Genomic DNA, 20,934 nt, shown 5'->3' with positions numbered 1-20,934 from the left:
TTTAAGGGTGATGGCGGTTAATCACCGTTTTAATTGATAAGATACATTGGAAGTTCAGTTACTGTTGGGTTTGTATTTTTTTAAAGGACGCATTTGGTTTTGGTATTTAAAGTTGTCATTAGCGCACAGGCAAGAATTGTGTGCCAACACAGGAGAGATGTTCCCACTATCCCCCCATGGTTGTCTTCTCAGGTCTTTGTTGCCTTCGTGGCCGCTGATTAGCCGGTTCAGTCATTCTCCATGTCGCGTGGTTTAAAGAGAAAACACACCGTGTTTCAACCACGGACTATGGTTTCAACGCAATATGCACAGTCTGACATTAATTTAATGTAAATTAAATGGCTTGTTTAGACTGGAGTCTGTAGCCACGGCTAACTCTGAACTGTTTTGTCAAAATGAAAATGTGTTAATAAAGTTGTTCTTGACTGGTGGCTCAGTGTCGAGCTGATGTGGTGAAGAGGCCCGAAGATAAAACGTAGCGGTGGGGTCAAGGGTTGCTGAAGACCTGTCTGAACAGTTTCTGAATGTTTGTAGAATAAATTTAATATCACAGGTGAGTTGAGTAGTCAAGGGTGAATTGGGAAACTATAAGTCTATTGAATACGAGGTTAATTTATTATTTTTGACAATTAAAACGACTACGAGTTTGACAGTTACTAGCAGGTTGTTAGCTAGTTTGAGTTATCTGCACTGTGGCCACCCATAAAAGCAGCAATTTATTTATTTATTTATAAACAAAGGGTATCTGAAAGGTATTTTCATATTCCTCGGTTCAATAGGTGTTGCATGTTGATAATATTCTTATAAATAAGTTCCGTCATAGGTGAAATGCTATAGCCAAATTAGCAGCATTGTGGCTAACTACATAAGCTATACACCGATCAGCCACAACATTCAAACCACTTATATTAAATTACTGATTTACTTTTGCTTATTTACTGAAGTAAATAATATTGACCATCTTCTGACAAGCTAGTGTTCTGCTGCCAAATTTTTTGCCCTGGCATTAGACCAGACCAGGCACACCCACCACAGCAATGACACTCCTTGATGGCAGAAGCCTGACATGAACACACGCACACACACAAAAACGGAACAACCTGAAAAGCGGCCCAAGGTGTTGACCTTGTTCTCGTTATTAAAGGGGAATTGTCTCATTTTGTCCTTCAAACTGTCTGCACTTCTTAATCGTGATGTAACATCATCACTAAGTGTTCAATTGGCACTTGAGGGCATGAACACAGACTTTATCTCTCATTAAGCTAATGCGCCTGTAAGTGTTTCTTGTTTGTTTTTGTCTTCGAGTCAAAGTCCCAAATAAGAGCCATGACCGTCTTGGTCCTCTTTGTATTTAAATGTATGAGTGCCTGCATCATCAGGTGAGATGATGGACGCTGATAACTGGACCATGTCCCTGGACAATCTGTTTTTTGAGAAACCCATAGTCCACAGAGTGTGAGTACAAATAGATGAACTACATCATCCTCCTGTTGTCTTGATCTCTCGGCAGAATTCATGTCTGTCCCTCTGGATTGTCTTTTACAGAAAGCCACTGCACCAGGAGGCCAGTGCGTGGCAGCTGGAAGCGCCTCCGTCTCTCACACATATTCCATCCACTCAGGATATGCAGGAGGAGGCAGAGTCTCTCTCTACACTATACAGTGTGTTGTTCTCTGTATTAGAATGAATTCCTTTTCACATGACTTGAGTAAATGACTTAGAATCTGGACTATTGAAGCCTTACTAAATTTAACTGTGTGACCCACTGACACAATAGCACAAATAGACTGGGAAGCATTTCCAAAATGTCTTTACTTGCCCAAACCAGGAAAACATTTTTTCACGCTGTAATGTTTTTTTTTTTCTTCCCATTTCATCAAAGCAATGAAACACAATAAGAAGTAGCACGTAGTTTGATTTATCTCCCTCCCTCTCCAATATTACTCGACAGGTTTTTCACAGAAACCCAAGACGTTTCTACCTCCTTTCAAAGGAATAGTTGGCCTTAAGGGCTTACCATCGAAAGTCAACAGTTCATACTATCCTAACAATGATGAGATTGAGGAGTCTCAAAGTAGCAGCAGCACCACCACCAATAGAAGATGTGATGATCGTTGGGGAGGTGTGGGGTTCAGCGATTACTCTCAGGGTGGCTGTCAGAGTGGCAGAGGTGCAGAAGAAACCCTGCAGGACTCTGGTCATGTGACCATCAGCCGATTTTTGCCTCTGGACTGCAGAGAAAGCCTTCCTCTGCAAAGAAGGCAAGTGTCAGTTAGTCGTCATATTGACATTAAATGAATGCGAGTGTGAATTGTTTTAAGTTTTTCCCTCTTCTACATACTGATGAGAAGAAATCTGCAGTTCACGGCAGCCAAAGCGATTACAAATCGTTTTGCTGCCAATGGTTGATATGTATGTTGATATGAGTATAAAAAACAGGTCAAAAAAATAATTTTCTCCTTAGGGGCAGACGTAAAGCCTTATTAAAGCATGCTTAAATTTACAGGTTAAATCTTATTTGCAATATTAAACTCAGCTTTTTAGATTTTAATATAGTGTTGTTTCACTCATTGACCCTTCAGATTGTTAAAGGGGCTCCATCAACACCCTCATAAGAAAAACATGTCAAGATGCGAGGCTGACCTCAATCTCTACCTTGTTGCCAGGCCAGAAAGCCAGGCCTTCTTCAGTTAACCTCCAAAAGTGCTGCAGCAACAATAGTCTTCCCCCTTGTACCTTCCTTCACTTTCAGTTTTTTTTTCCTTCCCTCTCACAACAGCTTGTTTAAGGCTCAGGTGATGACCAGTGGAGGTGACTCGTCAAACTCAAATGACCTCAGCAGCAGCCAGACAACATCCCGACCTCAAACTTTTCTCAGTCACGTTACCATGACGACAATTCCTCCTCCTCCTCAGCCGCCCCAGGCGACAGTTGGACAAGCAGCTCCTCCTTTCCCCTCCAGGCCTCCTCCCTCACCCCCTCCTCTGGAGTCATCTGCAGCGACTAGCCAACCCCCCCAGCAGGCAGCACATGCAAAGATGCAGGACAAGGGCACAAAGAGAGCGTTCGTTCCGCCCCTGACGCCTCAGCCGCTCCACATACAAGGTGTTACACTGCAGCCACTGTGCTCATTGTGTACTGCTGGTTCACCAAATATCACTCATATAGCTTCTGTAAAGTGTTGCAGCTAATGAGTATGCCCATGTCTAGTCACGGCAGCAGCTGCCACAATGTGTTTGTGTGTGATGAGGTGAAATGAGGTGAGCTCCCCCCATTGACTGCTTCATTGTAATGAAACGTATTGGTCACTAGGTGGTGAAAAGAAAAGGTTATATGTTCCATATAAAAAATAATTGAATGTGTGTCATATGTCTGCTCTGATATTTAGGGTCTTCAGGGTCTGGAGTTTTGCGACCAGTTTCTGAAATACGTATCCTTTGTGTTAGTAGTAGTAGCGTAAACCAGGACAATTATGTTGGAATCCTAAATTACACAACTGGGTTGATTTCCTGAAACATGCTACACAGCAGTCAAGTTCAGATCTGTCTTCAGCGAGTTCCCCTTTTTCAATTACGTTCAATCCAAAGCTCTAGATGACGTAAGCATTTTAAAGAAATAAATAAGCCTTTTATTCAAGGGAATCTGAATGTCTTGTCATAACCTGTCAAAGTGAACTGTCAGTGTGTCTCTGGAGTACACGTGTATTTGGTTTGTCACAGGTTCTTTACACAAGTAAGAACTTCGTGGCATGTGCTCCTACTGGATCTGGTAAAACGGTGCTGTTTGAACTGGCCATCGTTCGCCTCCTAATGGAGACGGCAGAACCCTGGAGAGATGTCAAAGCTGTATACAGTAAGCATGCGGTGTCATTGAGTATAAGCTGCTAAGCACCACTAAAGCCCCAGCACAAAGAAGTTGACATTGCTCCTTGAGATGTTACATATTGTCATTGCAAGCAAGGACAAACAGCAGTTTGATACATTACACCTGACTGCAATCACACTTTGCACATATTTCTTCTGACTAGTTCAAGAATGTAATTTCCAGCATGTTGTGATTTTTTGTTTATGGTATTTTTGAGGAAGTAAATTGATTCATTGTTTGTTCTCACCAGTGGCACCAATCAAAGCTCTCTGCAGTCAGTGCTTTGAAAGCTGGAAGAAGAAGTTTGGTCCTCTGGGTCTGATCTGCAAGGAGCTGACCGGCGACACAGAGATCGACGACTTCTTTGAGATACAGGACTCCCACATTATTCTGACTACACCTGTGTGTAACTCATTGCAGCAATGCAATTATGAACGCAACAAGAATTAAGGCAGAGGAAAGATTAGAACCAGAAATACGAAACAATATCTAAGGTCCTATTTGAATAACTATGCATGTTACGCATTCATACGTTACATGTATTTCCCTAGGAAAAGTGGGACAGCATGACGAGAAGATGGAAGGATAACTGTTTGCTGCAGCTAGTGAGGCTCTTCCTTATCGATGAGGTCAGTGAGCTTTCCCCATGGAACCATATTTCATGTTGATATTTATTTCATAATGGTGAAACTACGGTAATGTCTAACTACGACACACTGTGGGATGGCACATCATCAGACTCATTTTATTTATGGTTAGTCATTAGAAATAATAGCAGTGCTGGTGTATGTGTTGTCAGTGTGCACAGAAACATTTCAGAGGAGCTCTCACTTATGTCAATAATAAAAAAGGATCGGTTAATTTCACTCCTTCTGTTTTCCAAAGTCAGCTGTCGGTTTTTCCAGGTGCATGTGGTGAAGGACACGACTCGTGGTGCTACCTTGGAAGTTGTGGTGAGCAGGATGAAGGCAGTGCATAGCTACAGGACGTCACAGAATCCAGAAGCAGGCCTCTTTATGAGATTTGTGGCTGTATCAGCTACCATACCCAACATATGTGATGTAAGCTCCTGAGAGTCAGTTACCACTTCCTGCTGTATCTGTTCAGACTGTATCTCTATTGTTCATCAGTGTACTGTTGTTAGATAGCAGACTGGCTGTCGAATGAGAGCGGCCCTGCCACATATCTGGAAATGGATGAGAGCCACCGTCCAGTGAAGCTGAGGAAGGTGGTGTTGGGATTTCCCTGCAGCCCAAACCAAACAGAGTTCAAATTTGACTTGTCTCTTAACTACAAGATGGCCAACATCATACAGACTTACTCTGATCAGAAGCCTGCATTAGTGGTGGGTGTAGAAATTGGGCCAAGTCATGTGTGTGTTGTTTTTTTGAATGGTCTCGCTTTCTTTCTCAGTTTCAGTTAATGAACTGATAACAGTTGTGTATTAGTGAGTCGTCTCATCAATATGTTTCTCTGTAGTTTTGTTCTACGAGGAAAGGAGTCCAGCAGTCAGCGACAGTTCTGGCCAAGGACGCTCGATTCATAATGAGCATCGAACACAAGCAAAGGTGGGATGTTTCTTTATTCATAGTGGTGGCATGTTCATGCTTACGCCACTTTTCATAAAATGCTCAGTTACTTACAGCTTGTCCGGCTCGACTTGTGTGATCTGTTTTGCCCTGCAGGTTAATGAAATATGCAAACTCCATTCTTGATTCAAAGCTGAGAGGTAAGGTATCTGTGAAAGTTTTAAACCCTCTTGAAACTCATTTTCCTGCGTGCATGAATTTGGCCCTTATTTTAATGATTTAATAAATTTAATCAGGATTAGATTCTTGGTTTATGTTTCTAACATCCAATACATTTTGCACCGAATAAGTACAGACTAGTTGGCCAAATGTAACATAACTTCGTGTTGTGTTTGTGGTCCAGATCTGGTGATGTTAGGAGTTGGTTACCACCATGCCGGAGTTGACTTGCCTGATAGGAAGCTAATTGAAGAAGCCTTCACCCTGGGAGACCTGCCCGTCCTCTGTGAGGCACAAATACAATTTTTATCTTGTGCCGTAAAAGGATATGCGGCTTAGTGTGCAACATGATTTTTTTTTCATTTTCTTTGTCAAACACAAACAGGATAGACAGGTATAACAGGTTACAACAGTATTATTTTGACATATCATAAGAGTTCCGCCCAAGCTTTGTAACCACAGGGCTGCGTCAAGGATGATGTGAACCGATTGGCCACAACATTAAAGCCACTGACAAGAGAAGCAACTAATGACCTTCTTGTGACAATTCACTGTTCTGCTGGGAAACGTTTGGATTTTGTATTCATGTAGATATTACTTAGACATGTACCACCCACCTAGAACAGACCAGACACCCCCAACCCATAGCAATGACAGTCTTTGATGGCAGCAGCCCTCCCCAGCAGGATGCCCCCTCCAGCCATAGGACCCAAAAGCCCCCACTAACACAATGTTGTTAGTGGGGGACACCCTCAGAAGGCCCATGTCCACTCTCTGATGAATCACAACTTTTTTGGAGACAAGAGAGACCTACACAATATTAAGAACGTGGTCATAATGTTATGCCTGATCAGTGTAACTGGGTCAATATTTGTCATGATATAAATGGAAATAACAAACTTCTTTTGTTATTGAAATAACTTTTCTTCTTCTAGGTCAAAGTTGACAGTTAAAAACAGTATTTCTATATCTGTTATAAAGATAATGTTGTTTTTTAAAGCTGATGTTTACTAAAACTGAGTGTATCACATTTGCTTCACACTCAAACCCAGTCAGAAAATGTTACTACTCCTGGTCCAATTTGGTCCAATCAGATTTCTTCTGTGTTGTGTGAGGGTTTAAATTTGTGTTTCTTATTTATACTGACCCAGTTACCACTAGGACTCTGGCCATGGGGGTAAACCTTCCAGCTCACCTGGTGGTCATTAAGTCCACCGTGCAGTATACAGCAGGCTCCTGTGAGGAGTACAGTGAGGCTGACCTGCTCCAGATGATAGGTCGGGCTGGGAGGCCACAGGTAATGAAAATAACACCAACAGAAATCCCCAAAAGCCACTTTTGTGTCAGTTATTTTCTGTTAAGGGAATTTTTGCAAATATCTACACTTTAAAACTCTAAAACCTTTTTTTCCTCTAGTTTGACACATCAGCTACTGCAGTGATCATGACCAAGATTCAAACCAGAGACAAGTACATGAAGCTTATGAATGGCGTCGAGGTCATTGAGAGCAGGTATTACAAACAGTTTCTCTCTGGTTTGAGAGATGTCTTCCTCTCGCTGTCTCACACCCAAATACACAAGAGAGAAATTGTATCAGTAGTAGAATTATAAGTAGAGCTCGACATTTGTGTTTTTTACTGGTATTGGCATCGGCCAGTATTCGGTGCGTATGCCATACATACACACACACACATATATATATATATATATATATTCCCCATCAAGATTTACAGACAGACATGTCCTTGTGCTGCTGGAGATGCTGTGGACCCGTGCAGCCCATACGTTGCCCCTCCCCCACTAACAGATTGTGTTCAGAACTGGGAACTGGAAATGCTTGTGCTTCAGTATATACACTCAATGTCTCTACCTATTTTACCTGTTTATTTTGTATGCATAAGAGCGTTAAATATTCTTTGAGTTCAGTAAATGTTTATGTTTTTGGTTAAATTGAAACTTGTAACATTTGTTATCATTGCGTCATTTTTATGGAGAAAAAGCAGTATCGGCTCCAAATATCGGCTCAGAAAAATCAGCAGCACGTATCGGTCATCGGCCAAGGCTCATGTGAAAAAATAAAATCTGTATCGGTCGATCTCTAACTATAAGTACATACTGTGTGACTATGCTGTGTTTCACCAGCTTGCACAGTCACTTGGTGGAGCACCTGAACGCTGAGATTGTTCTCCACACCATCAGCGATGTCAACATGGCTCTGGACTGGATCCGCTCCACCTTCCTCTACATCAGAGCCCTCAAGAACCCGACACACTACGGTCGGAGCCCAAAACCACGATCACCCATCTGAATTAGTTTTTAAACAGCTCTGTTGCAAACCCGTTCTGCGGTATGTAAAACCGGCCGCCGTTAGTTTATCTTGATTTTCTTTTCAGGTTTCTCTGCCAACTTAGACAGATATGGGATAGAGGCAAAACTGCAAGGTGAGTAACAAATGTTTTCCCTCCGGATTTTGCATGCTGTTGTTAGGAAAATTACCACTTTACATCACACCTGTACCTGTTGATAATTGTGCACACTGCTGATGCTCTTGAAGTTTAGGCTTTCTGATTATTCTCTTGTCGTCAGAACTGTGTCTGAAGAACCTCAACTCTCTGTCCTCCATTGGTTTGATCAATATGGATGAGGATATCAACATCAAACCAACAGGTAGATGGCAGTTGGTTAAAAATGTTGGGCATAATTTCCAAGATATGAAATTGTACTTTATTTTTGTTCCATGCAGAGGGTGGCAGATTGATGGCTAGGTATTGTGTTGCCTTTGACACCATGAGACAGTTCAGTGAAGTGGCCGGCACTGAGAACCTGTCTGACCTGGTAGGCTTTTATTAAAATATGCTGTATTTTGCATTTTGTGCCATTAGACTGTCTCGAACTTTAAGGTGTTATCTGTAGTCCTTTCTGCCAACATACCAAATATACTAAACTAAGGTCAGCTGGATTCTTCCAGTATAATGTTGTACAAGCCTTAATCCAAAAGTGACCGTGACTTTCATTTATGTGACATTGCCTTCATGGTCTTCCATAACAGTGTTTTTTTGTCGAAGGCATTTATTATAAAGGCATTGCTAAGAAAACATTCATGCAGATCAGATCATAGGTGGTTGCTGTGTGCACAGGTCGAGCTGGTCTCGAGGAGCAGAGAGTTCAGTGACATTCAGTTGAGAATGAATGAGAAAAGGCCCCTAAACACTTTGAACAGGGACACGAACAGGGTGACCATCAGGTCAGACACTGCGCAGGATCAACAGCATCATAAACATTTTCAGCTGTAGTGGCAGAAAATGAAACAAGCCATTGTCATTTTTATGTATTTTACAGATTTCCCCTTGAAGGAAAGATCAAAACCAGTGAGATGAAAGTGAACTGGTAGGTCATTTATTCATTCAGTGTATTCCCTGAGGAGAAGCAGTGTTGAATCAGAAGAATTTAATGATTCAATGATTTATGAATTTTATTTTTCAATTGATTTTACATTATAGATTTTTTTATGGAATGTGTGTATTTATTGTCGTGTAGCTTGATTCAGGCTCAGTTGGGCTCCATCCCAATTCAAGAGTTTGGACTAACACAGGACATGGCAAAGATCTTCAGGATTGGGATGCGCATCAGCAAATGTACGTTTGAAACAAAGTGCATACTGGATTAGAAAATATATCTATACACACGCGCATACTGTTTTTGTGATTGTTATCCAATCCTACTCAGGTCTCTCTGAGTTTCTGATTCAACGATCCAAGACTGGTTTCTGTGTCGTGCTCAACTCCCTTATCCTGGCTAAGTGCTTTAGGGCCAAGCTTTGGGAAAACTCACCCTTTGTGTCCAAACAGCTCGACAAGATAGGTGGGTTCATTGCTATGTCCCAACTCTATTCATGTATGGATGGTGTAGGGTTTTTAGCTGAGACTCTTTATATCTGTTACAGATGAAATATTACATTGTTTTTACGTGGTTGATTTATTGATGTTCCCAATATTCTGTATGTCAGATACACATGTAGTTTATAATAATACACTGTGTGTATTTCAGGCCTCTCTCTTTCAACTGCCATGGTGAACGCTGGACTCACCACTTTCGAAAAAATAGAGCAAACGAACCCCAGAGAGCTTGAGCTGGTCAGTCTGTGACATGATGTCACTGCTTCCCCAACACTCAGATTGTACTAAAATAGTCAACATCAATAAAAAAAATAAAAAATTATATATCTTATAACTACTCAGTTAATAAAAAGCACTTCCTGAAGCTCTACGCCTTCACAAACAGATAAAAACTAATCTGAAATAATAACAGTCTAAAGTCTTTTGTGATATATTTTGTTCTCATTCCTTATTCAGATTCTCAACAGACATCCACCATTCGGAAATCAAATCAGAGAATCTGTCATTCACCTCCCAAAGTATGAAGTTATTTTGGAGCAGGTAAACAGACAGCGGACTCTAGTGTTTGTCATATATCTTTTCCATGTTTGTTAAAATCTTTACGAAGAAAGATTTTTTAAACTAATGTTTGAGGTTCAGTTGTGTTGCTCTGTTTTTTTGTGCTGCTGCTTTTGTGATTAAACAAGAAAGACAGCTTTGGTGATCTGTATTAAAGATTAGACTTGTTCTCCAACGGTCGGTCTGATATGAATATTGAGGAATGTTTTGACTAAGCAAAACACCAAAAATACAAATTGAGTGGACCGTTTTCTACATCAATTCATTTTTTTTTTTCTCAGACTTGCTCTAAGTGATCTTGATTTTCATCCTTGAGTTCCAGGAAACATTACCTTGGCTTTTAAGGGTGTGATGAACTGAGGTCAAATCTTGCCTGGTTTTTAGTTTAGTTTAGTTTAGTTTAGTTTAGTTTAGTACACTCGGGGTATAAATCCTCATCAGTCAAAAGTAAATGTCAGGTTCCTTTCCTCAAAATAGCCTGTTTGTAAGTGTGCCACTCCAACTACATCTGTCATTCTCAAGCCCCTTTTCTCTAAAGCTGTACTTGTTACATTTCATAGCTTCCCAGGTACAGCAGTGCCACAGCAGAGCTTGTGGTGAAGGTGAACTTAAAAAACCAAGCGCAGCTGCTGTCGAGGAGAACAGCTGAAAACCGCCACCATGTCTCTCTGATCATCTCAGACTCTGACAACACTGTAGTCTTCCTGCAGAAACTCACGTGAGTCCAAAGATGCTTGTGTCTATTGCTCTCAGCAATATTTCTTCATCTTTCCTTCCTAACAAAACATTGTTTTAGGAGAAAACACAATCTGGCCTGAGAACGTGTCTAAACCGTATATGGTATATTGATTTTCATCAATTTTTGTTTTGTTTGTTTTTTTTTTCTCAGGGATGTGGTTCTGCTGAAAAGTGGCAGCTGGTCGAAGAAGATTGATGTGGCAAAGGCCTCGAAGGGGGAGGAGATCAGTGTCAATCTAATCAGCTCAGAATATGGTAAATCACTACCTTCACAATTTACATAGAATTTTTTCCACAAAATTAATTCATGTATTATATTATATAACATTTCCAAAAGAATATCACAGAGTGGAGCCACAATATATTCACTATGCCCTTTCAACATTAGGCTGTGCAGTGTAGTATAAGAATAAGCTGAGCTTACTATTATAACTGTATGTTTTAAGGTCCTACTTTGGTGTGAATGAGAAACTGTGCTGCTTAGAGAAGCTTCTACTTTACATTGAGGCCCTTTCCTCTTCTGTAGTGGGCATTGACATCCAGCAGAAGTTCAGTGTGTACTACTCTGCAGCCAAGAGGTTTGAGACTGGAAATCCATACAACATAGGACCCGTTCATGCTGGACAGAGTCCACAGCGCTCTGCGCTGAAACCACTGTCAACAAATCAGCCTGCGACCCAGAGGGGAGATGTCACATCTGGTAAAAACCGAGGCATCACTGCAGCACTGCTACGCTGTGGCTTTTTTCTTTTTTTTTCTTTTTTTTTTTTTACTGATGATTTGGTTGATGATGTGCTGTGAAATTGACATGTTTTCTTCCAAAGAAAACATGAATATTTTTTGTCTTTGCAAATAGATTTAGGAAATGTGAGACAGTGCAACCACTTCTGCAAGAATAAGAATCTCTGTGCCCACGACTGTTGTGAGTATGTGTATGTGTATTATATTGTAAATATATCATATGTCAGCGTTTCCATGGAGTCTTAAAGAGTCTAAAGTTTGATAATCCTGATTTCAGGCCTTAAAAGGTCTTAAATTCAAGTGTATTTTGCATTGTTACATTCAGTCAGAAACCCTGTTTATGTATTTACCACTGCCTTTGTGTCAGTCAATATTACAAAGATCTTTTTGTGCAAATCTGTGTAAGTGCTTGTGTGTCTTGTCTAAGGTAAGGTAGGTGTAACTGTGGCACGAAAGAGGTCAGTGAGTCAAGATTCCAGTTTCTCTTCTTATTTGAAAGACCTGAGGAGCAGGTGTGACACACTTGTGGACACCCCAGTGAAACGACTCAAGGTGAACAAGAAAAACAAGCCCGGATCTTATGTGCTTAACAGTTTAATTGTCACAGTGGATTAAGTTTCAGTGACTTTTCAGTGTGTTGTGTTGCAGAGGTTATATCACTCAAGCTAGGCTCATTTAGTATATTTAACCTAAAAAAAACATCGCAGCTAAGATAAAATATGCATAATTCCCTTAAAATACATGAACTGTTCTGTCGTGTTTCCACAGATGAAAATGAATGAGGAGTCTGTATCTGTCAGAATGCAGGAGTTTGCTTACAAACCCAAAGAGATGCTCCCTCCAGCTTCCTGGTAGACGCGGCTCAGAGATTTATTTTGAAACATTAAGTTTTTAAATATCAGTTGAAAATTAGTCATTAGTCCTAACGACGTCGTTTTGTTTGATCTGAAGGTACGGAGGGAGTTCCTATCACTCCTTGGCCAGACTTCGCTCTGACGCTGACCTGACTGGTGAAGACTCTGCTCAACTGCCAGACATAATTTGTCTGGACGACCTTGACGGGGGTAAACAACGACTCGTAGTAGATCCCTGTAAAGTGCATCAGCCGTATCATTTGTGTATCCTGTGTGTATCATTGCCAGCTCTCCTTCCCTTCTTTTTAGATCGTGATGACTATGTGGTGGGAGAGTCTGACCAGAGCCTTGCTGCTCTCCATCCTCCTCCTCCTCAACGTATTGTTAAACACGTCTCATACTGCAGGAATTATGATCACATGGTTTAGAACAAGTTGTTGTTTGTCCACGTATGTTTTAATAATAAATGAATAAACTATACATATTCCCTGAAAGCCTTTTGACTCCATCTGTGTTCAGGTTCCTCTGCGTGGATGAAGCCAAAAATGAGTTGTGGGAGTCAGAACTCTAAGCAGCATCCAAACCGGATCGATACAGCCGGCTTGGCTTGTTCAAACCACCTCGTCGCTGTGACGGAGCAGAGAGCTCTCTGCAGGAGTGCTTCATCTCTTCAAATACCAACTGTCAACTTTGACCTTGGAGATGAATGGGACGACTGGGGCGACTTTGATGATGAGAACTTGGTGCGTGCCTGCGAGACGACCTCGGTCACACGTACAGCAAAAGCTAAACCTCAGATCCAGCAGCGTGTTGAGCGCAACATGCCAGGTACGATACACTTTTCATTTATACATCAGCCTCTAGCCTTCATAAACATAATGTGGGGTTATACCTCCACCAGTTGGAGTTGCGATAAGCAAACCCATGTTTTTTGTGCAGCCTTCACTACTACATCAGCACCAGTATTCCTTGGTTACTCACAAGCCAAACCCTGTTCAGCTTCTGTCACTACACCACTGAGGTGAGGCCTGAAGATTATGCACAGTATTTGTCAAGAAAATGAATAGCAGTTGCGGGGACATAGAACGTATTGAACCAGTGACCTCACAACCCCAAATGGTAACGTACTGAGTTAACAACATCTGTGATACTTTTGTGATTTAGGCTGATTTCAGCGAATGTGAGTCCTGCAGTTGGAAAACGGGGACCCTCACCGGTCAGTCAGACATTCACACCACAGAAAAGAGTCACACTGGACTGGAATAAAAAGGTGTGTGTGTGTGTGGACGTTAGCTTGTGTACACGATCGACTGTCCTTTTGCAGCGTTTTTGGAGTTTTGTCTGCCTGACTAATTTATTAATACCAACGTTTCTGATTCTGTCGTTACTTCTAATGAAAGGAGCCTGTACACAGCTTAACCTGAAATCTGAACTCATGTAATACGGCTGTAGTATGTAGCTCTTTGCTTCTCTTTCTCTCTGTGCAGAAGCCAAACTTTTTTAGTGAATCTGTCATAGTGAAAACACCAGAAAATCTCCTAAAAGAGCCCCATGGGTCCCAAGTGACCAGACGACTGGATTTCTTCTCACCTGTAAACGTTGCAGCCAGAGGCACCTCATTTACCAACAGAAGGTACAATATAATAACATAACTTTTATTTATAAATGCTTTTAACTGGTGAATGATGAAATAACCTAATATGCAATACAATTTCACTTAAAGGCTATTGTTTCACATGATTAATGATTATCATTTTCTACCTTTTTAACCTACAAATATATCCAGCACCGACAGCAAAGAGGAGGAAGCTTTCCTTGGCATATTTGATGGTATATTTTAGAGGTACTGAAAGAAGGGCTTTCTTTATTTGTTCTTTCTTTCACCTTTGAGGTTTGTGTTTGTTGAGTTGTAGACTGTTGGGATTTCATGTCAACACAAATGCATTCATTCATGCTTGTTACTAATGTGGTCCTATTTCGCTTGCATGTATTCAATTGTTTATTTAATAAAGGCTGTTTAATTGGTTTGTTCAGTGCTTTCTTTGGGAGTAACTTCTCACTTGTTAAATATTAATCAGAATTGAATAGAAAATGTTATTTTAAGCCAGTTTATCCCACTAATGTAACGTGTGGACCACGGGAAGTAGACTTGGATCCCAGCCTTTCTCTTTGTCTGGTTTAATCCCTCCTCCTGAGCTAGGTGGAGAGGAGAGGGTGGACGTCCCATGCCACGTGATTTGAGCCGACGTACCGCGAGATCACACCGACGTCACTTTTAGCGCGTAGTTTGTTGTTGGCGGAAAATAAGATCCAGCCTGAAAGTCGGAATAAAGTCTCGTATTCAGCCGCGGCCGGAGCGAAAGTTACGTATTTAATGTTTCAACGAAGTAACTCGTGACTGTACGGAGGGTTTATGAAGCACTGAGCTGAATTTTGGGAACTGTTGCACTTTACAACCAACGAAAGCGGTGAGTTTTTTTGTCTTTTGCTCAATAAGCCGTAGCTAGCGAGCCACAGCTAACAGTAACAAGCTAGTTACATTAGCTTCACACATTCTTCATCTATCTGAGAGTTCATGTCAAGTTAATACAGCCAGTAATACTCTGCCTAATGTATCTCTACTTTTTAATACGATTAGGTGACATCTAACGCTATTGTAACCTTGTCAATAAATGTTCAACTTTTAATCATTAGCATTTCTCGCCTCTCTAACTTTCTCTCTGTTTATCTCAGATGGAGACGTCTCCTGTCTGCACTGACAGCATTCAGCCTAACAGAGGACACAGGAAAAGTAAAGTCCCAAGTGAGTTGAACCGTTCATGACAACCTTGATTTAGGGGGAAAAACAAAAAATAGTAATATTTGTATGGATGCACCAACACATAGGTTTATTCTAGCTCTGATTAAAATGCTATATTCATAGCTCTTAGACATTATATGTAGTACCAGTATTTGTCAGAATAATGTGGCATTTGCACATTTAAAATTGTATAAATCTATTTTTTTTATATGGTAGTTTTTGTCCTAAGCCTTGTCTGTCATTTAAGTTCATCTTTCCACTCACTTTATCTTGTGCTGTGTCAGTTGTTTTGAGATGATGTTAGTGTGGGAATATGGTGATGGATCCTGTTGTGCATCTATAACAGCATCATTTGTTCTGTTGACTTGCAGGAGATGTGGAGATAGATATTGAGTTACTCTACAAAGCTGTTCCTCAGCTGGCCAAGGTTTTCCGCATCATTGACAAAATTGGAGAAGGTAGATGGTTGACGTCAATTTCTCTGCATCTATATTTATATTTTAAATGCTGAAGACGAAAACTTTTCTCAGTATGAATGCAGTAGTTGCTTGTTGACATTATTGCATTTATTAGAGCGTAGCAGGTATTCATGATGTGTATTTGTGCATCAGGTACGTTCAGCTCTGTGTACTTGGGTGAAGCCCAGATGCGGGATGGGAGCAGAGAGATGTTTGCCCTGAAGCATCTCATCCCAACCAGCCATCCTACACGCATAGCGGCTGAGCTTCAGTGTCTCACTGTCGCAGGGTGAGTCCAGTGCAGTTCATCACGTTGAAATTATTTTGTCACATCAACTGTGTTTTCACTTTTTTGTCTTCAGTACTTTTTTCTTTTTGTAGTTTATTGATAAGGACACGAAAGTAAATAATAGAACCATAGCATTTCTATTATTAGACTTTGATACATATTTCAAGGACTTGAAATAAGGTGTGCAACCTCCAAATATTTATTTAAAACAAGTTTGGTCTATCTTTGTGAGAGGGAGAGGATCATGTCTTCCTGGAGATGGACACACACTTTGACAGAATTTTGTGTCGCTGTGTTAGGAATCATCTGCATGTAATGCAGTTTATATGAGAGTTTTTACAGACATGTTTCAATGTGAAAGTCTGAAATAACTGAATTCTCAGGAATGCCAAAATGGGGAAATGCTAAGGAATTGTTTGATTTCTTACTTAAAGGTTATTTTAATGCCGTACCAAATTGGTGTGTGGGCTCCTCATTTGTCTAATGTTGTATGATTCAGCCGAACCTACGCACCTCAATACGTACTGACGGCTCGGTTGGCAGGTTGGCAGGACATGCGGCTTCAGGGATTCTCATTTAAATATATTAATGTGTATTTCTGTCAGTGTTCCTGTAATGATTCTCTGAAGCAAACGCCCACAACTGAGGTCACTTGAGATGACTTCTGTCCTCTCTAATGTGTCCTTTCTTCACTTTGCAGAGGCAGAGAGAATGTGATGGGAGTGACGTACTGCTTCAGGAAAGAGAACCATGTGGTGATTGTAATGCCTTACATGGAGCATCAAGCGATCGTGGTATGTACATTGTCGCACATCAGTTCTGTGTTTTTGGAAATGTAACGTGAAATCCTCTGATCTAATAAAAATGTATTCATCAGGACATTATTGGGTCGTTGAGTTTTGAAGAGGTTCGTCTGTACATCTACCACCTGCTAAAGGCCTTGAAACACATCCATCAGTTTGGTATCATTCATCGTGACATCAAACCAAACAACTTCCTCTATGACAGGAAAAGCAAAATGTAAGTAGTAGCATCCCTGTGAAGTACAGCTGTAGAGCTAGGTCTGAAATTCTAGTCATTATTGTGACATACACAGATCAGCCATAACATTATGACCACTGACAGAAGCAGTAAATAACATTAATAAGAAGTTTAGATTAAAATAAAATAGTATTATCGAGTAAAATAAAATAGAAAACTGTGTAATCAAAATATGTACAGAATTGGCATTATGAACAAATTTACAAAAGTAGTTGGCAAAGTAGTGTCCAAGGTGATCTAGTTGTTTGGTCAGTTGCTTAGCAACAGTGGCATGAATCGTGTCGCATGGTGTTTCCGTGTTCGCTGAGGGATGAAAACTCCAACCACAGGACGCCCTCAGAAGGTCCATATCTCTCTATCTGTTGAGTCACAACTCTTTTGGAGGCACAAGGGAAACCTGCACGATATTAGGAAGGTGGTCATAATGTTATGCCTGATCAATGTAGTCTTACTGTCACTGGTCCAGTGCACGCATATTCCACATAAAGTGTTCATTATTGTGTATTTTGTGTGTACTTCCATATGCAGGTATGCGCTGGTTGACTTTGGCCTGGCTCAGGGTACAACTGAGACTCAGATTGAGCTGCTGAAGGTGGTGAGGCCAAAGCCGTCACACAAAGGTGGAGGGTCCACAGGGAAACCAAACGCCACGCAGCGGAGCAAAGCAGCTACTAAGCCCCATGTCAAAGCAGCCGCCACAGCCTCCACCTCACTTCCTCTGCCCCCTCACCAGTCGGTGACTGTGCCACCTTCCTCCTCATCTTCCTCCATTGCCCCCACCACATCCTCTTCAGCCTGTCGCAAAGCACCAGTTAAGAAAGCACGCTCTGTCATCACCACTTCTTCACGCACTAAGCACACAAAGGTGTCTTTTCTATTCTTTCTGCCTTTTCTTCGTCTAATGAGAACAGAACAGTTCATTGATTTACTTGCTGGCCAGACTAAAGTATCTGTACATCTGTTTGTGTTCTGCTTGCTGCACTAATTTGCTGGGTTATTCTTACTCCTGCCATCTCTGTTTGTTTCCTTTAGGATCTGACAGGGCTACGCAAAGTGCCCCGGCCTGTGTTTGGAGAGAGGAACATGAACAGCTGCACACCAGATCCCTCCACCGCCAAACAAGCTCCTGCTAAAATTGAAGTAAGAAAGGTGGAAAATGAATCTTTGATGGTGTGAGGAGCCAAGGCAGTATTTCTGTTGTGTGACTTCACAGAAATACCTTTTACTTGTTATTTAGTCATAACTGGCCCTAATAACTGTATATATGTATTACTGTAAACTGTAAACGTAGTGTATCTTAAAACTTCCTCAAATACAAATAACTGAATGTTTTCTGATTTGCTTCCAAGAGAATCTTGTAATAATCAGTTTTTCACAACAGTCTTTATATTTCACCTCCACACAGTCGTCTGTTCAGATGGTCAAGCCCAGTAAAACGGAGGATCCAGCCAATCGAAGGTATTCTTCAGTCAGTCGGGGCGCGCTGCCTGCCGTCACCCACGGCAACAGTCAGAAATCTCAGAGGGCCGTTCAGCATGGCCTCACCTGTAACTGTTACCTCACTGACCGGGTTTGCAACGTCTGCATGTCCAGGTAACGAGACACAACAAACATAACACAAAATAAATACAAGGAAATAAGTGAACTACTCTGTCATATGTGAGGCAGCAACGTAAACATTGTGACACACCTCTGAGTTTTGTTGTCAACCTTCTAAGAGCAGACGCGTATAAAAATAAGTTCTTGTCCCAAATCATTTACATGCACAAAAATATTCTAGTATTTAGTATTTTCTCTGTTTTGTGTCTTGTTTTAATTAAAGTCCTTATTGTCCTTGTTTGTGACTGAAGGAAGCAGCAGGTGGCGCCCAGAGCTGGAACTCCAGGATTTAGAGCACCTGAAGTCCTCACCAAGTGTCCCAACCAAGGCACAGGTTGGTATCTCAAACCGTTACTGATGCACACAGCTAATAGAAGCTACTTTGTACTAACACATGGGGGAACGTTTTTAATAGTCAGGAATGTCTCCTAAACAACACCACTAACTAGTGATGTTCGATACCACAGATTTTCTTTCCGATCCGATACTTAGTAAAATTCAGGCTGGTATCGGCGACACTGATCCGATACTGACAACCTGTGCAAATACATCCTAACATGTCTGGTAAATCTAAAAAATAGTAGAGTATATACAGTCAGAGTAATTTATTTATTTATTTTAAACTCGGAAGTATATTGAGGCAGAGGCCTCATTTATGATATAGCCGAGCTGATGCAACAACAGAAAAACCAAACAGAAAATGTTATACAAACTCTAAAACAGGGATGAGTAAAATAATAAAACCATTAAAACTAATTATTGTTTAACTATGTCTAACTACTGTAAAATGAAAACATGCATCTTAATTCTGACTATGTGCTCTCCTCTTCTGTCCATCTCATCATAAATGCCTCGTATTCTGTGTTGTAGTTCAACCTGACGTGTTTCATCACAAGGTTTATTGTGTTGCCACAACTCAGTAGTTTAGTTACTTTCCACTGTGCTCCTACATTAACTTGAACGACTGAAGTATCGAAAGTATGGATATTTTGATTTGAGAATCGGTTTTAGAGCATAAAGACCTGGTATCATAAGTATCGATATGTCAGTATCGATCCACACATCATTACCTGACTGTCTCTTATGAATGTCCACCCCTGTCCCCTCCTCTGTCGTGTCTCCCTGTGCTGCAGCTATAGACATGTGGTCAGCGGGTGTGATCCTGCTCTCACTTCTCAGTGGCCGTTACCCGTTCTTTAAAGCCAGCGACGACCTGATTGCTCTCACTCAGATCATGACCATACGAGGCTCCAGAGAAACCATCCACGCAGCTAAATCTTTTGGTGGGTGTCCATATTGTTTAGTCTAGAAACATTAGGCACTGGGGACTTTGAGTTGCTTTCATTTTGCTGTAGAATAAACTGATCTGGGTTGTTGGACCTGATTCAGGTAAAGCTGTGGTGTGCAGTCGGGAGCTCCCTCGACAGGACCTCAGGACTCTGTGTGAGATGCTCAGAGGACGGAGGCCGTCACCAGATGACAAAGTCACACCAGTTCCTGAACCGAGCAGAAACTCCACTGCCACCCGTCATCACAAGATCCCAGAGGATACCCCCACACACCGTCCCACTGCAGAAACACTCAAGCAACACAAAGACGGAGCCGGTGAAAACCCTGCATCGTTCACGTCTAGTCTCCCAAAACAGGAACATTCAGGCAAAGACACCAAAACTCGCCTCACAAGGCTGAGCTCACAGACAGGCCACAAGGTGGAGGAAGATGAGCGAGGATGGGACAGAGTCCCTGATGATGCCTACGACCTCCTGGACAAGCTGCTGGACCTGAACCCCTGCACCAGGATCACAGCTGCTCAGGCGCTGCAGCACTCGCTGTTTAAGGACTTGTGAAACCGTCTGTTACATCTGCAGAGGCTGACTTTAAAGAGACCTGACCTGGTACCTGACAGACTATAACTGTGTATGTCGATGGTTCACAGACTGCAGTTCAGAGTTAAAGAGTTATTTTCCTGGCAGCTATGTGTAAATCACAAGATGAACATTTTAAAGAGCTCCAGTATTGACCTAAAGCATCACACTGTTTTTTTAATAAATGATTGAGTTGTATTTATGTACAGGTATTTTCTATTGTTAGTCTGAATCTTGTTAACATCTGGTCCAGATGTTGTTTGCTATTGTCACATCTGCCGTATGAAGTGAAACTATCAAATGGCTTTTAATTTGAAGGTGCATGTGAACACCAGCTGTGTGAGTGTGGATGAATGTTGTTGTATGAGTCAGTTCCAGCTGTATTTATTTCTCACACTGAAAGTCTGACCCACCTCTGATTTTATAATAAAGAATAAACCTAAATGTTTGTCTGTCGGTGTTAATGTGTAAAGTTATTAAAGT

General features: G+C 41.3%; 2 protein-coding genes across 5 annotated transcripts; both read left to right on the top strand.

Annotated features, from left to right (window-relative positions):
• The first annotated feature begins 446 nt into the window (after nucleotides 1–446).
• hfm1 (helicase for meiosis 1) lies at nucleotides 447–14,424 on the top strand. Of its 2 annotated transcripts, none has more exons than XM_047589195.1 (40): nucleotides 447–553; nucleotides 1,380–1,455; nucleotides 1,546–1,661; nucleotides 1,952–2,261; nucleotides 2,780–3,105; nucleotides 3,389–3,430; nucleotides 3,528–3,598; nucleotides 3,720–3,852; nucleotides 4,115–4,266; nucleotides 4,416–4,493; nucleotides 4,770–4,925; nucleotides 5,009–5,209; nucleotides 5,344–5,432; nucleotides 5,550–5,593; nucleotides 5,797–5,898; nucleotides 6,764–6,909; nucleotides 7,029–7,123; nucleotides 7,755–7,888; nucleotides 8,006–8,053; nucleotides 8,199–8,279; nucleotides 8,356–8,447; nucleotides 8,750–8,856; nucleotides 8,952–8,999; nucleotides 9,150–9,247; nucleotides 9,339–9,473; nucleotides 9,660–9,745; nucleotides 9,965–10,048; nucleotides 10,627–10,784; nucleotides 10,956–11,059; nucleotides 11,331–11,504; nucleotides 11,661–11,726; nucleotides 11,973–12,097; nucleotides 12,314–12,396; nucleotides 12,497–12,609; nucleotides 12,709–12,777; nucleotides 12,919–13,227; nucleotides 13,339–13,420; nucleotides 13,564–13,669; nucleotides 13,887–14,032; nucleotides 14,186–14,424. In XM_047589195.1, exons 2-40 carry the CDS (start codon nucleotides 1,385–1,387, stop codon nucleotides 14,238–14,240), a joined length of 4,635 nt encoding a protein of 1,544 aa, XP_047445151.1. In that variant the 5' UTR covers nucleotides 447–553; nucleotides 1,380–1,384; the 3' UTR covers nucleotides 14,241–14,424. The 2 variants fall into 2 exon arrangements, with proteins under 2 accessions (XP_047445151.1, XP_047445152.1); XM_047589196.1 differs by having other exon boundaries at nucleotides 458–553; nucleotides 1,306–1,455.
• A 193-nt stretch (nucleotides 14,425–14,617) lies between these two features.
• On the top strand, nucleotides 14,618–20,895 carry cdc7 (cell division cycle 7 homolog (S. cerevisiae)). Of its 3 annotated transcripts, none has more exons than XM_047589200.1 (12): nucleotides 14,618–14,867; nucleotides 15,133–15,202; nucleotides 15,571–15,657; nucleotides 15,811–15,946; nucleotides 16,647–16,740; nucleotides 16,824–16,966; nucleotides 17,516–17,579; nucleotides 18,020–18,127; nucleotides 18,393–18,580; nucleotides 18,838–18,920; nucleotides 19,720–19,869; nucleotides 19,976–20,895. In XM_047589200.1, exons 2-12 carry the CDS (start codon nucleotides 15,133–15,135, stop codon nucleotides 20,431–20,433), a joined length of 1,581 nt encoding a protein of 526 aa, XP_047445156.1. In that variant the 5' UTR covers nucleotides 14,618–14,867; the 3' UTR covers nucleotides 20,434–20,895. The 3 variants fall into 3 exon arrangements, with proteins under 3 accessions (XP_047445156.1, XP_047445155.1, XP_047445154.1); XM_047589199.1 differs by having other exon boundaries at nucleotides 17,516–17,582; XM_047589198.1 differs by having other exon boundaries at nucleotides 14,619–14,867; nucleotides 17,516–17,852.
• Nucleotides 20,896–20,934: the final 39 nt, after the last annotated feature.

This window comes from Mugil cephalus, chromosome 7, assembly GCF_022458985.1.
Source record: "Mugil cephalus isolate CIBA_MC_2020 chromosome 7, CIBA_Mcephalus_1.1, whole genome shotgun sequence".
Classification (NCBI taxonomy): Eukaryota; Metazoa; Chordata; class Actinopteri; order Mugiliformes; family Mugilidae; genus Mugil; species Mugil cephalus.
This window is presented reverse-complemented; position numbering and strand designations above follow the sequence as displayed.

What these genes read in the sequence shown, in the direction of transcription:
- cdc7 (XM_047589198.1), top strand. Translation starts at nt 15,133, where the DNA reads ATGGAGACGTCTCCTGTCTGCACTGACAGCATTCAGCCTAACAGAGGA. An exon ending in AAGCTCCTGCTAAAATTGAA is followed by an intron (nt 18,128 to 18,392) that starts GTAAGAAAGGTG and finishes ACCTCCACACAG; the next exon opens with TCGTCTGTTCAGATGGTCAA. An exon ending in GTGTCCCAACCAAGGCACAG is followed by an intron (nt 18,921 to 19,719) that starts GTTGGTATCTCA and finishes CCTGTGCTGCAG; the next exon opens with CTATAGACATGTGGTCAGCG.
- hfm1 (XM_047589195.1), top strand. Translation starts at nt 1,385, where the DNA reads ATGATGGACGCTGATAACTGGACCATGTCCCTGGACAATCTGTTTTTT. An exon ending in AGCATCGAACACAAGCAAAG is followed by an intron (nt 5,433 to 5,549) that starts GTGGGATGTTTC and finishes TTTGCCCTGCAG; the next exon opens with GTTAATGAAATATGCAAACT. An exon ending in GTCGGGCTGGGAGGCCACAG is followed by an intron (nt 6,910 to 7,028) that starts GTAATGAAAATA and finishes TTTTTCCTCTAG; the next exon opens with TTTGACACATCAGCTACTGC.